At 48.9% G+C, this 12,888-nt stretch overlaps 1 protein-coding gene across 13 annotated transcripts in view; it reads left to right on the forward strand.

Annotated features, from left to right (window-relative positions):
* Nucleotides 1-12,888, forward strand: part of KIFC3 (kinesin family member C3) — a 38,835-nt gene that overhangs the window by 3,652 nt on the left and 22,295 nt on the right. For 8 of the 13 annotated variants that reach the window (XM_058154850.1, XM_058154847.1, XM_058154845.1 and 5 more), the window contains exons 2-3: nucleotides 7,543-7,667; nucleotides 12,165-12,364. In XM_058154850.1, coding sequence (XP_058010833.1) covers nucleotides 7,655-7,667; nucleotides 12,165-12,364 — 213 coding nt within the window. In that variant the 5' untranslated portion in view covers nucleotides 7,543-7,654. Of the gene's footprint in view, nucleotides 1-7,539; nucleotides 7,668-8,947; nucleotides 9,129-12,164; nucleotides 12,365-12,888 lie in introns of those variants that run through there. The other 5 variants (XM_058154848.1, XM_058154849.1, XM_058154846.1 and 2 more) reach the window with 2 other exon arrangements.

Here is a 12,888-nt window from a genome sequence, read left to right on the forward strand (position 1 = left end):
TTTCGACCAGGTTCTTGGAGCCCATTGGAGTATTTATTTGGAACCTTCAGGCTTTCTTTGCTGATAAAATGTATGCAGCAAAAATTACTTCACTTACTTGTGCCAGCTGCTTTTACTGAGACTGCCAGTAAATGTGAAGAAACTCTCCCATCTTCCACAGACCCAGCCATGGCCTCTGGGCAGGCACCATGGAGTGGAAGAGCGAAGGGCCCAGGTAGCTGCTGAGGCTCTGGCAGGGCAGGGAGCCGGGTGCTGAATTTGGCAGGAGGAGGACAACAAGAGGCCACTCAGTGATGAGAGAGGCTGTTGTGGTCAAACATACTTCATGGCAGTGGATACCTGGGGGTTGCCTTGAACAGCTGGAAGTTTAGGAGCTCCTCCCGGTCCAAAAAACAGCAGTTTGGTTACCAGGATGAATTTGCCAGGTAGCCCAAATCAAGACATTTAGAGTATGAGACTGGATGAAAGTAGTTGTGCTACCTTGAGGGGGGGGGGGACCCATATTTTTATTCCTAATTATGTATTTATTTGTTACAAACATTTTATACCGGAAAGCTCAGAATCCAAGTAATAACAGAAATAGTTTTTGGCAAAGGATCCACAGAATCATTTCGGACAATATCATAGTCAGTGTCTCCTGTGAGTTTCTGCGTTGTGTAGGTGGGTGGATCAGGGCTGCCTGGCATTTCAGTTCTCTTCCAGGAGAGCGGCTGACTAACCCTCCCCCCATCTAAGGAATGCCAGATTTGTTTGCAGCCTGTAAATAACCTTTGTGCCCAGGTAGATTGCCCGTATATTGACTCCGGATTTTATCTTCTAGTAGTTCTACCCCCTTCAGTGCCCTTCCTTCCTTCCTTCCTTCCTTCCTTCCTTCCTTCCTTCCTTCCTTCCTTCCTTCCTTCCTTCCTTCCTTCCTTCCTTCCCCTCCCTCCTGCCCTCTTTGTCAAGGTCTAACTCTTGCCCTCTTCAGAGGAGCTTTTCTCCTCCAGAGTCCAGCCAGTTTCTCCAGGAAAGAGGACCCTCCCTCTGCTGGACCGCTCCTCTGATGAACTTACACCACAGGCTCTGGCCCAGGGTTTCCTGGTGCAGCTCCTAGCAGGTTTGCTGGCTGTTTACCAGGCTGTCCTGCTGTTGCCTTCCCTTGGTCCCGTTTGGGTTTGCCCCTTGGTGGTCCTCACCTCTTCTGGGGGCTCCTTTAAGGACTAGGAGGAGAGGCCAGAGGGCCAGGTGCTCTGGGGCAAGAGAGAGGGCTGTTGTTACAGGCTGCAGTTGCTGCAGTCTATTTTTAAGCTGCCACCAAGTGTTCTCCGTGTGGAGGTTCCTGTCCATTTGCTGTGGCTCTTTTTAAAAACCGCCAGACTCCTTGTGGGGTAGCAGTAGGGAAGTCTCCCCCCCCCTTCCCAGGGCACTTCACCTGCTTTCTAGTGAAGCCATCCATCTTAATCCATTTGAGTTGGTTTTCAAAGGCTTGTTGACGGCTCCCTGGCTTGCCTTCCTCTCCCTTTTGAGCCAGGGTTTCTGTGCTCCTCAGCCGATCCCACCAGCCATGGAAACAGCACTGCAGCTGACAGCAGCCCAGGAGCCTGGCAGCATCTCTCCTCAGGGGCAGATTTTGTTGAATGGCCAGAGCTGGGATGAAGCGGGCTGCAGCTCATGAAGGCCTCTGCTTTTACATAATGAGATTTGTCGATAGGAAAAGGTGCAGATTGTTTGTTACAGCTCTGAAGCCCTGACTCAGTCTCAATCAAAGCATTTGGGGGCTCATTTTGAGGAAAAGTGGTGCTAGGGTAACTGGCGGGACCCACAGCTAACACAGGCTAACACAGATCGGCCTCCATCCAGGGCTCCCTGCAGCCAAGTGGGGGCTGTATTGTCTAGTGGCATATTTAAGTACACAATAAGATGCAGAATTCTGCAGAAAACCTTGGGTGGGATCCAGCAGATAAACTTTCCTAGGTGGGATCTGTCAGCTCCTTTTGGAAACCCCCCCCCCTTATTTCCAGGACCCAAGCAGGAGGCTTCCTCAGGGGCTCTCCTACTTTAAAGCAGCTCGCCTCCCGAGGCATGGAGGGCTCCAGCTCTGGGTTTTTTGCAGAGCCTTTGAGGACCAATTTTGGCCAGAGCTGTTGGTGCTGGGAATCGCTCAGTAATATCATTTGTACTAAATGCAGTCTTTATTCATTGTCATTGTCAACAGACTGGACTCCCTTTGCATTAAATGACTCCCACAGATACATCTTTCATTCTGCTTACCCATCAACCACACCCTTTGTGGCTCAGGCGTGACATTGACCTTTTGAGTCCTTTTTTGCCCTCTCAAGTCCAGTCCGTTGCCAGATTTTTTCTTGTCATCACACAAACTCTGCTTTTTTTCCCTGACCTTTCTTCAGCCCAGCTCTTGCCCCTTAGTGTGCCACAACCTCAGGATGCAAAGTTTGTTTGCCTCCCTTGAGTTGAAGTCCTTTGCTGCCTTCCTGGGCATTGCTGTGTCTTGCACAAACTTGCTCTTCCCAACACCTGGATGGCTCCTCCGTCTCTGTTGTCCTCAGCTCCACAATGCGCGAGTCAGCTCAGCCTTTCTTATGAGGCTGCCATCCCATAACGTCTCTTTTGGGCCTCCTGACAAAGCTCACCTTCGATGCAGGCCAGCAGTGCCTGGACTATCATGGTAGACAACCCAAATATGTCAGATTATTTAGGCTTCTGTTTCTCCCCTTCGGTTGTTTCTCTAACTTAAAAGATCCATGCACAACAACTGTATTGTATAAATCGTAACGCCAACCATGTGATAGCAGACAGGTGAGAAATGGGGCAAGAATAATAGAATGGAACAATTAGAAGGGACCGTCTCACCTCACCAGGTTGTTATGGGAAAATAGGAAGAGGGAGGAGTATTAGGTATGTTCACTGCTTTGAGTTATTTATAATTATTACTTATTAAAATAATTACTTTTTTTTTTACTTATTTGGGAACTCAAAAACACCTCAGGCAGGCAGGTATGTATCCTTGTGTGACAGATGCAATAAAGGGTACCACAGCTGGCTGAAGGAGTCTGTCAGGGCTTGTGCTGACTAACCGATTTTATTAAAAGGCCTGATTTCATGAGCGGCAGCTTCCTTCTACAGGTGCAGCTCACCAAAGAAAATGTGTGAGTTATGACTGATTTTTTTCCTAACACTGCTCACTTCATAGTGAATCAGTGCGTCTTGGAGCAAGTGGTTCTCCTCTTGCTCTTCTCTTATTCTTGCTCTTCTAAGTATGTGATCAACAGTGTTTCTCTGCCTGACTATTTCAGTCTGAAGGGTTAGGGATCTAGGACTGTGGGAAATCCCAAAGCGGAAGAGCCTGTAAGCCACTTTTAAATATTAATATAGTAAATGTAATATGGTTACACTGGGTTAGAGAACATTTATCTTTGATGAGATTTAATCAGAGCAACTGAGTGTTGTTTATTTTAAACTACTGCTAATGAGGAAACAAGGATTTGCTCATGCATGACTTGAAGAGTCTCTTCTGAAATTGCAGGTCTGTGGTTGCTTGTTCATTTTCTGTAAGGAGCTGTGAGAAAGACCTTGAGAAGCTGGGCCAAGAGACGCTGCCCATGGAAAGGGCAGATAAGAAACAGCTGAGCCTGCAGCTGGACAATGGGCGGGCAAGAGGCTCAGGCTGCAAAGAGGACGATGGGAGGAGTGCACTTTTACATTTCACACCTCACATTTAAGGCTCTCAAGATTCTGTTAAGGTAGCCTTATAATAAAGCATCAATTAGCTCCTCTGTTGGTGTTTCCTGTCTGGTCTGGAAATCTGACCTTTGCTCCCAGCGATGCTTAGGGAGCTTTCCAAAAATGCAGCCTCCGCCTTGTCATTTTGGGGTGTGTGTGTGTGGATCTGGCCAGTTGGCATTATTCTGTGAGCGGGAGACGGCTGATAAATGTTTTCCAGAACACAGTTGCAGCCCAGTATTCACAATACCCTGCAGTTACAGGCTTTAAAATGGCAGTTTGTTCGTTGGCTTTCATTGGTTTGACGCAAGATTGGAGGAATATTCAGGTTGGAACCTTTTATTTGTTTAGTCTCACATTTAAGGCCAGCAGTGGGAAAAGCAGAGTGGTGGCCCTCTCTGAGGCACGGAAGCTGGCTGGGTGCCAGTCACTTTCTCTCGGCTCGAGGAAGAAGGTATCGGCAAGCTTCTTGTGCAGAGATTGCCAAGCTTCTCCTCTGCCCCCCCCCCCCGAAAAACTGGTGTCTTCTCATCCTCTGGAATGATGCCAATTTTAGGAACAGGTGGCCTATTTTGCTTTGAGTTGGGTGGCTGTAGAATAGAATAGAATAGAATAGAATTTTTTATTGGCCAAGTGTGATTGGACACACAAGGAATTTGTCTTGGTGCATATGCTCTCAGTGTGCATAAAAGAAAAGATACCTTCATCAAGGTACAACATTTACAACACAATTGATGGTCAATATATCAATATAAATCATAAGGATTGCCAGCAACAAGTTATAGTCATACAGTCATAAGTGGAAAGAGATTGGTGATGGGAACTATGAGACGATTAATAGTAGTGCAGATTCAGTAAATAGTCTGACAGTGTTGAGGGAATTATTTGTTTAGCAGAGTGATGGCCTTCGGGGAAAAACTGTTCTTGTGTCTAGTTGTTCTGGTGTGCAGTGCTCTATAGCGTCGTTTTGAGGGTAGGAGTTGAAACAGTTTATGTCCAGGATGCGAGGGATCTGCAAATATTTTCACGGCCCTCTTCTTGATTCGTGCAGTATACAGGTCCTCAATGGAAGGCAAGTTGGTAGCAATTATTTTTTCTGCAGTTCTAATTATCCTCTGAAGTCTGTGTTTTTCTTGTTGGGTTGCAGAACCGAACCAGACAGTTATAGAGGTGCAAATGACAGACTCAATAATTCCTCTGTAGAAATTGAATAAGTAGACGAATAAAAATCTCACTCTGGAATCCTTTACAAAGTCTCAGGTGGAGGCCTTTAGGACTGGCGATTGGTTCGTGTGTTGTGGCCTCTCAAGATGCTCCAAGATTATCTTCCCTGGTTGCCTCTTTAGGTGTCCCAGGGAGTCCCTGCAGGCCCAGTTCACACTTTTCCTGGCCTCTGTCGACTCTTTCCACTTCCTCCTCCGCTTTTTAGGCCCTGCTGACCACCTCCTGGATTAGGGTGGCCGCATCCTGGGAAGCGCTATACAGGCCTCAGTTCTTGTGGTTTTACTTAATCTCTTGGCGTCTACAAGGATTTGGCTCCCCAAGATGCAGTTGAAGGGCTTCTAAAATTGACAAACATCTGCTGGAACTGATTGGGAGGGAAACATCCTGCGAATTGAGGTGATGGCAGGGGTGAAATGCTCCCGGTTCAGACCGGATCGGCCGATCCAGTAGCAATGGCGGCGGGTGGTTCAGGGAACTGGTAGCAAAAATCCCTGCCCCCCCCCCCCGCCCCAGCTGAGCCGTGCGATCATCAGAGGTTTTTTTTTTTAACTTTTAAAAGCATTTTTTCTTCGGCTGAAAAAACACTTTTAAAAGTAAAAAAAAAAGCCTCTGATGATCACAGGGCTCAGCTGGGATCATCAGAACCCTTTAAAAGCATTTTTTCTACAGCCTCTTCAGCGGAAGCGGTTGTAGAAAAAATGCTTTTAAAAGTAAAAAAAAATTGGCCATGCCCACCCAGTCACATTACCCCCCACCAAGCCACACCCATAGAACCGGTAGTAACAAATTTTACATTTCACCCCTGGATGATGGCATTTTCCACTGATTAACAAGGAGCTGTTTAAGCTGAAAAACATGAACTTCATTACACTTCACCTTGCCTTGTTCTTTCAGAAAAGTGAACCTGTCCAAACAGCCATTCTTGGGGGTGGAAGGGGGGGTGTTAGCCCCATAGAAGTGACTTCAGATGGTTGGCAGAACATGGAGGCTCCTGCGATTGAGGAACGTGGTTCTCCTCCCTCAGTTCTCAGCTGATCGTTCAGGGTCTTTCAGGAACTGGGTCCTGCTGAAGCTGGTACCATTTTATGGATGCCAAACAGTTGGGGCCACCTGAGGTGCTCTTGTCAGCTAGAGAGGCGCCCTCCGTCCGCCAGCTAGGCCCACCTTCAGCCAGATTACCTGCCAGCCAGGAAGAAGGGTGAAAATTGGCTTAGGGCTTAGGGCCGGGCTACTTACGGGACTGTCTGCTGCCACCGATTGCCTCCCACCGACCCGTGCGCTCTCACAGGGAGGGTCTCCTTAGGGTGCCGTCTGCCAGGCAGTGCCGACTGGCGACACCCAGGGGAAGGGCCTTCTCTGTGGGGGCTCCCACCCTCTGGAATGAACTCCCCCCCAGGACTTCGCCAACTTCCTGACCTTCGAACCTTCCGCCGCGAGCTTAAAACACATCTATTTATTTGTGCAGGACTGGACTAGAATTTTAATCTTAAATTTAATTTTAATGGGGTTTTATCATTTTAATTGTAATTTTAAATTTTGGCCTATTTAAATAAGTTTTTTAATTAGTGTTTTATCTTGTATTATATTTGTATTTTTATCGGGCTGTAAACTGCCCTGAGTCCTTCGGGAGATAGGGCGGTATAAAAATTTGATTAAATAAATAAATAAATAAATAAATAAATGAAAATTGGATGCATTTGCCAAAGAAGCAAATTGTTTCAGGGGCCGCAGAGCATTCTGAGCCTGGGGAATGGCATCTGGGGAGATCCTGAGGTCGGTTGCTTAACAGAGCAGGGCCTCTTAAGAAGGAAAAGCCATGGGGAGAAGAGCTATGTCAGACATCACCGAGTATCTCTCGATAGGTGAATTGGATGGATGTTTCTTGGTTTATGAGCCCAGAATGACTTCCTTCCACAAGGAAAGCCTGCACTGCAGCTGAATTGGCCTTCGCCTCCTCTCCCTTCTCCTGAGATTTACAGTTTCCTATTACTATAAAGTCTGTCCTCGTTTGTCAGAGCTGTTGGACACCCATAAATATTAGCAAATGGCCTTAGATAACCAGGTGGACAGGAAATGCCTCTTTTGGTGCTAGTCCTTGGCGTTGGCAGGAGAGAATGACCAGCGGTGACAGGCTGGATGTGTCCTTCTCTCACATCCCTCCTTCCTCCTAGTGGGGATGCCAAGTGGGGATGGTGCAGGTGTTGAGAGGTTGCTTTTCAGAAAAACCTGGTTGTGTATGTGTGTGTGTGTGTTTCAAGCATTCTGTTCTTGAGGTGAACGTGAGGAAAGAACAACTTGGCCCTGGCAGACTCCTCCAGGGTGCCTTCAGCCAAGATAAACGCTGTGCTCAGAACTCAAATGCTTGCATGTTGAACAGCTGACTGGGAAGAGGCTTGGGGAGCCGTTGCAAAGTCCATGAATTGAAGCACAGGCTCACAACAATGCTCTCCAGAATCAGGGACTTCTTCTTCCTGACTTGCGTAAGGCTCCATGGGGAAAAAGCGCTTCATTTCCAAAGCGTTGCTCTTGGCTGTGACAAAATGGTGAGTCAGAAGAGGTTCCACCTTCAGCTGAGGATTTCTGTTTTGCCAGCAGCTCCACAAAGGTGCGCAAAACCAGCCGACAGACGGAAGATTGAGGGCAGCCACAGAAACGCTGGACCGGTAGCTGCAGCATCCCAGAGCGGAAAGCTGAAGACGGGCGGAACATGGAGAACACAGGTACTGGGATGTGACTAACGGATCTTCCCAAACTTTTCAAGTTGCTGCCAGAGGTTCTGGGGGGAGAATCGGAACCCTGCTCTCTAGCATCTCCAGAGGGTTAAGACTAACTTGGCCTTTGGAGCAACTCACCCAAAGCCATGCCAGTCCTGAGAGGTTTTAGATGTGGGGAATATCTTGTTGCCCTGAGTTTCATGCATCGGAAGCATCCTTCAAAGAGGGCATTGCTGAGATCCAATGATTTCCTAGCCCTCTGGTTTGTTGCTTATTGTTGCTTGTTTCACATCTTTTCTGCTTTTCCAGAATGTATTGAAAACCCTCTTTGCTCTCCTGTCTCCCACTCTTCCACCTAGAGCAAAATCGGATGTGGGCTGTCCACAGGATTAGTCAAAAAAATCATGGTGGCTATGTGACCAGTGCTTGTTTTTATACACGCAACACAGCTTTGGTCGCACTGTTGTGGCCGCCGCCTTGGCTTTCTCCACCAAATTCTGCAGGTGTCCTGGATGTACTGTAGCTCCAGGTGTTAATCCCCATTATCCTCCCCGAATGTGGCCTTCAAGCTGTCTTGGCAAGACTGAGTGGCCCCAGGGAGATTCTTGAGATCCCCTGCTGGAAGAGAGCCACCTTCACCTACCACACCCTGCAGAGTTTGGTAAATAAAAAGGAAATAAATTGGGTTCGGTTTTCTCCTTGCAAACTTCTTGTTACCAAAGTAGGCAACCTAGAAAAAAGGGCTTTTTTTCCTTCAGTTGAGTGGTTTAGTTTTCTTAACCTCCCTCTGGAGTCTGTGGAGGCCGAGAAGACAGGCTGCAAGGGCAGCCGGAAGGCAGGCAAGCAGCCTTAGGATGGGCGGCATGGGAGATACTCCACAGGCAGGCATCGTCTCTGGCTTCCCACCGTCCCCCTCGCCAGGGCTCCCTGGGAAAGCAGTGCCAGTCATTCTGGCTCCTGGCTAGAGATGCCAGCCCGAGGGTCCCTCGCCCCTTCCTGCCCACAGCTCTGGCAGGATCCCTTTGCTGTTCTCAGTCCTGGTTTCCTCTGCCTTGGCTGGCCCCTCCGTCGGCTCTCAGGGTAGCATCGATGGGGTCTTCTTGCTCTTTTGCTTTTTTCTCCGAGAGACGCCAGACAGGGAGGTCTGCAGGTTGCTTCTTGCTCTGCTCTTCAGAGCCGGCTTGAGCTTGTCGAGGCCTATGGGGGGGAGGGGGTGGGGAGGAGGCATCCCCGAGTTGGTTCTGGCTTGCAGGCTGCAACAAGCCTCTTTTTTTCTACTCTGGGGCTTTGCAGCCAGGTGAGCCAGTGAAGGAAGCCCTCGATGTGCAGAGAAGACTTCTGAAAGCAGGCTGGGAATGGGGGGCTCTGGAAAGGATGGGGAAGCGTCGGAGGAAGCCCCGCTAGTGAGCAAAGGCCAGGGGAGACTTAGAGAGCCACGGCTCCTTCTGGAAGCAGGAATGGAGATCTGTAAGTTCCGTAGCCGCTGCAATCAGCTGGGCCTGGCATGATTTTTCCTTGGCGGAAGAGGTTGCCAGGAGGTTTAAAGGAGGAGGACCAGGCTGGAAGCCTCTGCCTCATCTGGGTATTCATTTGGGGGGGGGATCCTCATACAGCAAAACCCAGGATGGCTGCCTGTCTTCCTCCAGCACTTTAAAGCTCCCCATGATACAAACCTTGCATGTGGGATTCTGCGCAGTTCTGTGGTTTGCACGGGGGGCTTGCTGTGGGCCTGTGGCAGATGCGCCTGCCGTTCTGCTGTCAGAGGACTCATTTTGCTGCCCCCTCCCCATCAGTCAGCTGCCTCAGGCACTGAAGAGCAGAGGAGAAATTGAAAGCCTCCCCAGCATTAAGGTTTGTGGGAAATACTGAGACGGCTCCTCTCAACAAGGGGCGGAAAGCCTGAGGCGAGGGGGGGGGGGATTGGATTTTCAGCAAGCAGGTGACACCTGCTGCTTGACATGTGGCACACCGTGTGGTTGTGAGCACCTTGCTCTTTTCCTTCTAGTAAAATCACCTGGGTGTGACATTTATAAGGAGGACATGGATAATTGGAAGCAAGGTGCACAATTAAGTGGTGAGGAATGGGGAAGGACAGGATTTACATTCTGGGTGTTTGCTTCTGAAAGAGTTCGTTTTAGTCAGTAGCAAGCCACTTACTGCTATTCTAGACCAGAAATTGAAAGAGTAGAAATCCAGAATGCCATGTGTATCTACACATCGCTTGCATAATAGAATGAGTTCCCACGGTCCCAGATCTGGTGAACTGCTCAGGAGGTTTCTAGTTTTCTTCGATGCTGCAGCTGTGTTAGGAGCCAGGAGGAGGGCTGGGATCTCTCTTGTCCGTCAGCTGCATGGAGTGTGTAGTAGAGAAGCAACGAATGACGAGTGAATTTCGCTGCTTTATCGGTTTTCTGCTTGTATGGCTGTGATTGTACCTCAAGTTGTAGATATACAACGTTGGAAGACAGGTGGTTGTTAGCCTTAGTTGGAGAAGAAGGGTTGTGCTGCACAGCCAGGCTAAATACTGGGGTTGCTTGTTAAATTTGTGCTTGCAAGAAGCACTTTCCATGTCGTGAACGGAAGAAACCTCACCGAAACATTTCCTGCTGTGCCAACTGGTTATAGCTCAGGGAACCCCTTCTAGGAGAACATTTCTCTTCCCTATCTGGGAACAGAACACCATCTGGCTATTTGTCAGAGAGGTTTTCGTATTTGTTGGCTATCGGCTGTTCTCATCTTACTTATCTCAAATTCCCACTAAGGTCCTCTAGGATAGGAGTGTTAAACTCAAGGCCCGGGGGCTGGATCCCACCTGCAGGGTACTTAGATCTGGCCCACGGGGCCGCCTTAGAAACAGCAAAGGACTGGCCTGTGGTGCCTCTGCTAGTGAAAATGGAGCTCGGGAGGGCTGCGTGTGGCCCTCCCAAGCTCCGTTTTCAGCTGCAATGGCCTCCTGCTGCCTTCTGCCAGTGAAAACGGAGCTCAGGGAGGGCCACGCGCAACAACCCTTGGTAGCCCGTTTTCGCTGGCAGAGCAGTTGGGCCACCACAGATGCCCCTGACATGAGTGGCATCAAGCTGGCCACGCCCACCCCAGCCATGCCCACCCCTGGTCCCCAAGGTCAAACACAACCCTAATGTGGCCCTCAATGGAATCGAGTTTGAGACCTCTGCTCCAGGGTCTTTTGTGTCTTAAAATCCAGAATTCTGCTTTAGTGTTCTTTTTCTCTCTCTCACTTTTGGGGACAGGAATTGCTGTGGGCTAGGAGGGCAGACGCAAAGGCTTATCTCCACTTGTGTGGTTGTTGTGTCCCTCCCGCTGCAGGTATTCCGTTCGGAAGTTTGAGGAAGCCTTTCTGATGCTCCCTTTCTGTGTCTTTTGCGTTATTTTATGTCCCTCTCAGATTCCGGTGCTGCGTTTGGAAACTTGTATTTTTGTACTCTTAATCAATCAGATGTCCTGTGTCCTTGTTCAAATGAATTGGGGTTTGATAACAGATTGAACTATTCAAGTTTCTCTGCAACACACTCGTGTTTACAAATTGGAGTAGCTGCATTGATTGTCAGGTGAAAGACAAACAGGAATGTTGATCCAGCAATTGCTAAATTATGGCTGAAGGATAAGATTCAAATTCTCTTCACTTGAATTCAACATTTAATTTGTTTAAAAAAATGGATTGATCTGATGAGAAAACAAACCGAATTTCGGGGAAGGGAACATTCTCAAAATGTGCACTTTGGCCAAAGGTTCCTTGTGGCTTCTTCCCATGGAAAGAAATGGCCAGGATTACCTGCCCATCGCATTATTTTTTTTTTGTTTACATTTATACCCCGCCCTTCTCCGAAGACTCAGGGCGGCTTACAGTGTATAAGGCAATAGTCTCATTCTATTTGTATATTTTTACAAAGTCAACTTATTGCCCCCCCAACAATCTGGGTCCTCATTTTACATACCTTATAAAGGATGGAAGGCTGAGTCAACCTTGGGCCGGGCTTGAACCTGCAGTAATTGCAGGCTACTGTGTTCTAATAACAGGCTTCGTAACAGCCTGAGCTATTCCGGCCCCTGTTCCTGCAAGGTGGAAACTGCCCCCCTCACCATCCCCCAGGCTCCTGGGATGGAAGGGAGGTGAAAAGCCCAGGTTGATTTTGAGAGTATAAATGTCGGGAAAGCTTGAATTGCAAACAAATACGTAAATGTAATATTTGTATCAGTTCCCTCCATTTGTTCCAAGCAGGGTGGGCCTTCTTGGCTCAGGTGGGTCAGGCAGCTCACCCCCCCCCCCCAAATCTCCTGACAGCAGCAAGAAAATCCCTCTTGTCCTCTAGGAGGGAACTGTTGTTGCTGCCCCCCCCCCGGTCCCTTCCCCCCCACCCCAGGATCTTCCGTTGGGGCCCTTGCTGCAGGGAAGGCCGCTTTCCGCCTGCTGCCCTTCCTGATTTCACGTCTGGCTCCGAGGCTGCTGCTCTGGGGGGCTCTGCTCAATCCCCTCTTTTCTGGCAGGAGGAAGAGTCTTTGGTGGGAAGCGGGGCAGCTTTCCGGGCGGCCCCCATCGTCTCCCGGTGGTGCAGAAGCTGGTGGAGTCCTGCGCTCAACTGCAGGAGGAGAAGCTGCAGCTGCAGCAACAGTTAGTGCTGCTGCAGGAGAAAGTTGCTGTGCGAGAGAGCGGCCCCGTCCCTCAGGCTGCGCAGCTGCAGAACAAGGTACTTTCTTTTCAGAGGAGAAATCCAGATGACTTTGGTGCCCTTTGCTGGCATCCCTGACCACCCTCCTTTCTCCTCCCACCCATAAGCATCCCCCATGGCTGGAGAGGACCGGAGGAATCTTGCCTCCCACCCTTCGGCCCCATCCTAGTATTATCCTAGTATCTCCTGCACCCTCCTCCTCTTCGCTTTCTCTGTGGCTCAACATCACTCTGATGGTTGTGTGAGTCTAATGCCAAGACCCAAAGGCTGTGTTTGTACGGTGCGCTTAATCACCGTGACCAAAGGCGAAACACCTGCGTTTGTGTAATATGTCGAGCTTGTTTCATTTTAACATGGCATATTATCCAAAACCACATTGAAAACAGAATAAATAAATAAATGCAACTAAGAAATGGGAGGGGGGGAGTAGAAGAAAATCACACCCAAAATGTGTAGTGAAAATTTGCATAGAGCTTTTAAAATACCCTGGAACTTCTACACCATGTTTCTACATGGGCCTTCCTGATTGAGAGTGCTAAGTC

This window comes from Ahaetulla prasina, chromosome 12, assembly GCF_028640845.1.
Source record: "Ahaetulla prasina isolate Xishuangbanna chromosome 12, ASM2864084v1, whole genome shotgun sequence".
Classification (NCBI taxonomy): Eukaryota; Metazoa; Chordata; class Lepidosauria; order Squamata; family Colubridae; genus Ahaetulla; species Ahaetulla prasina.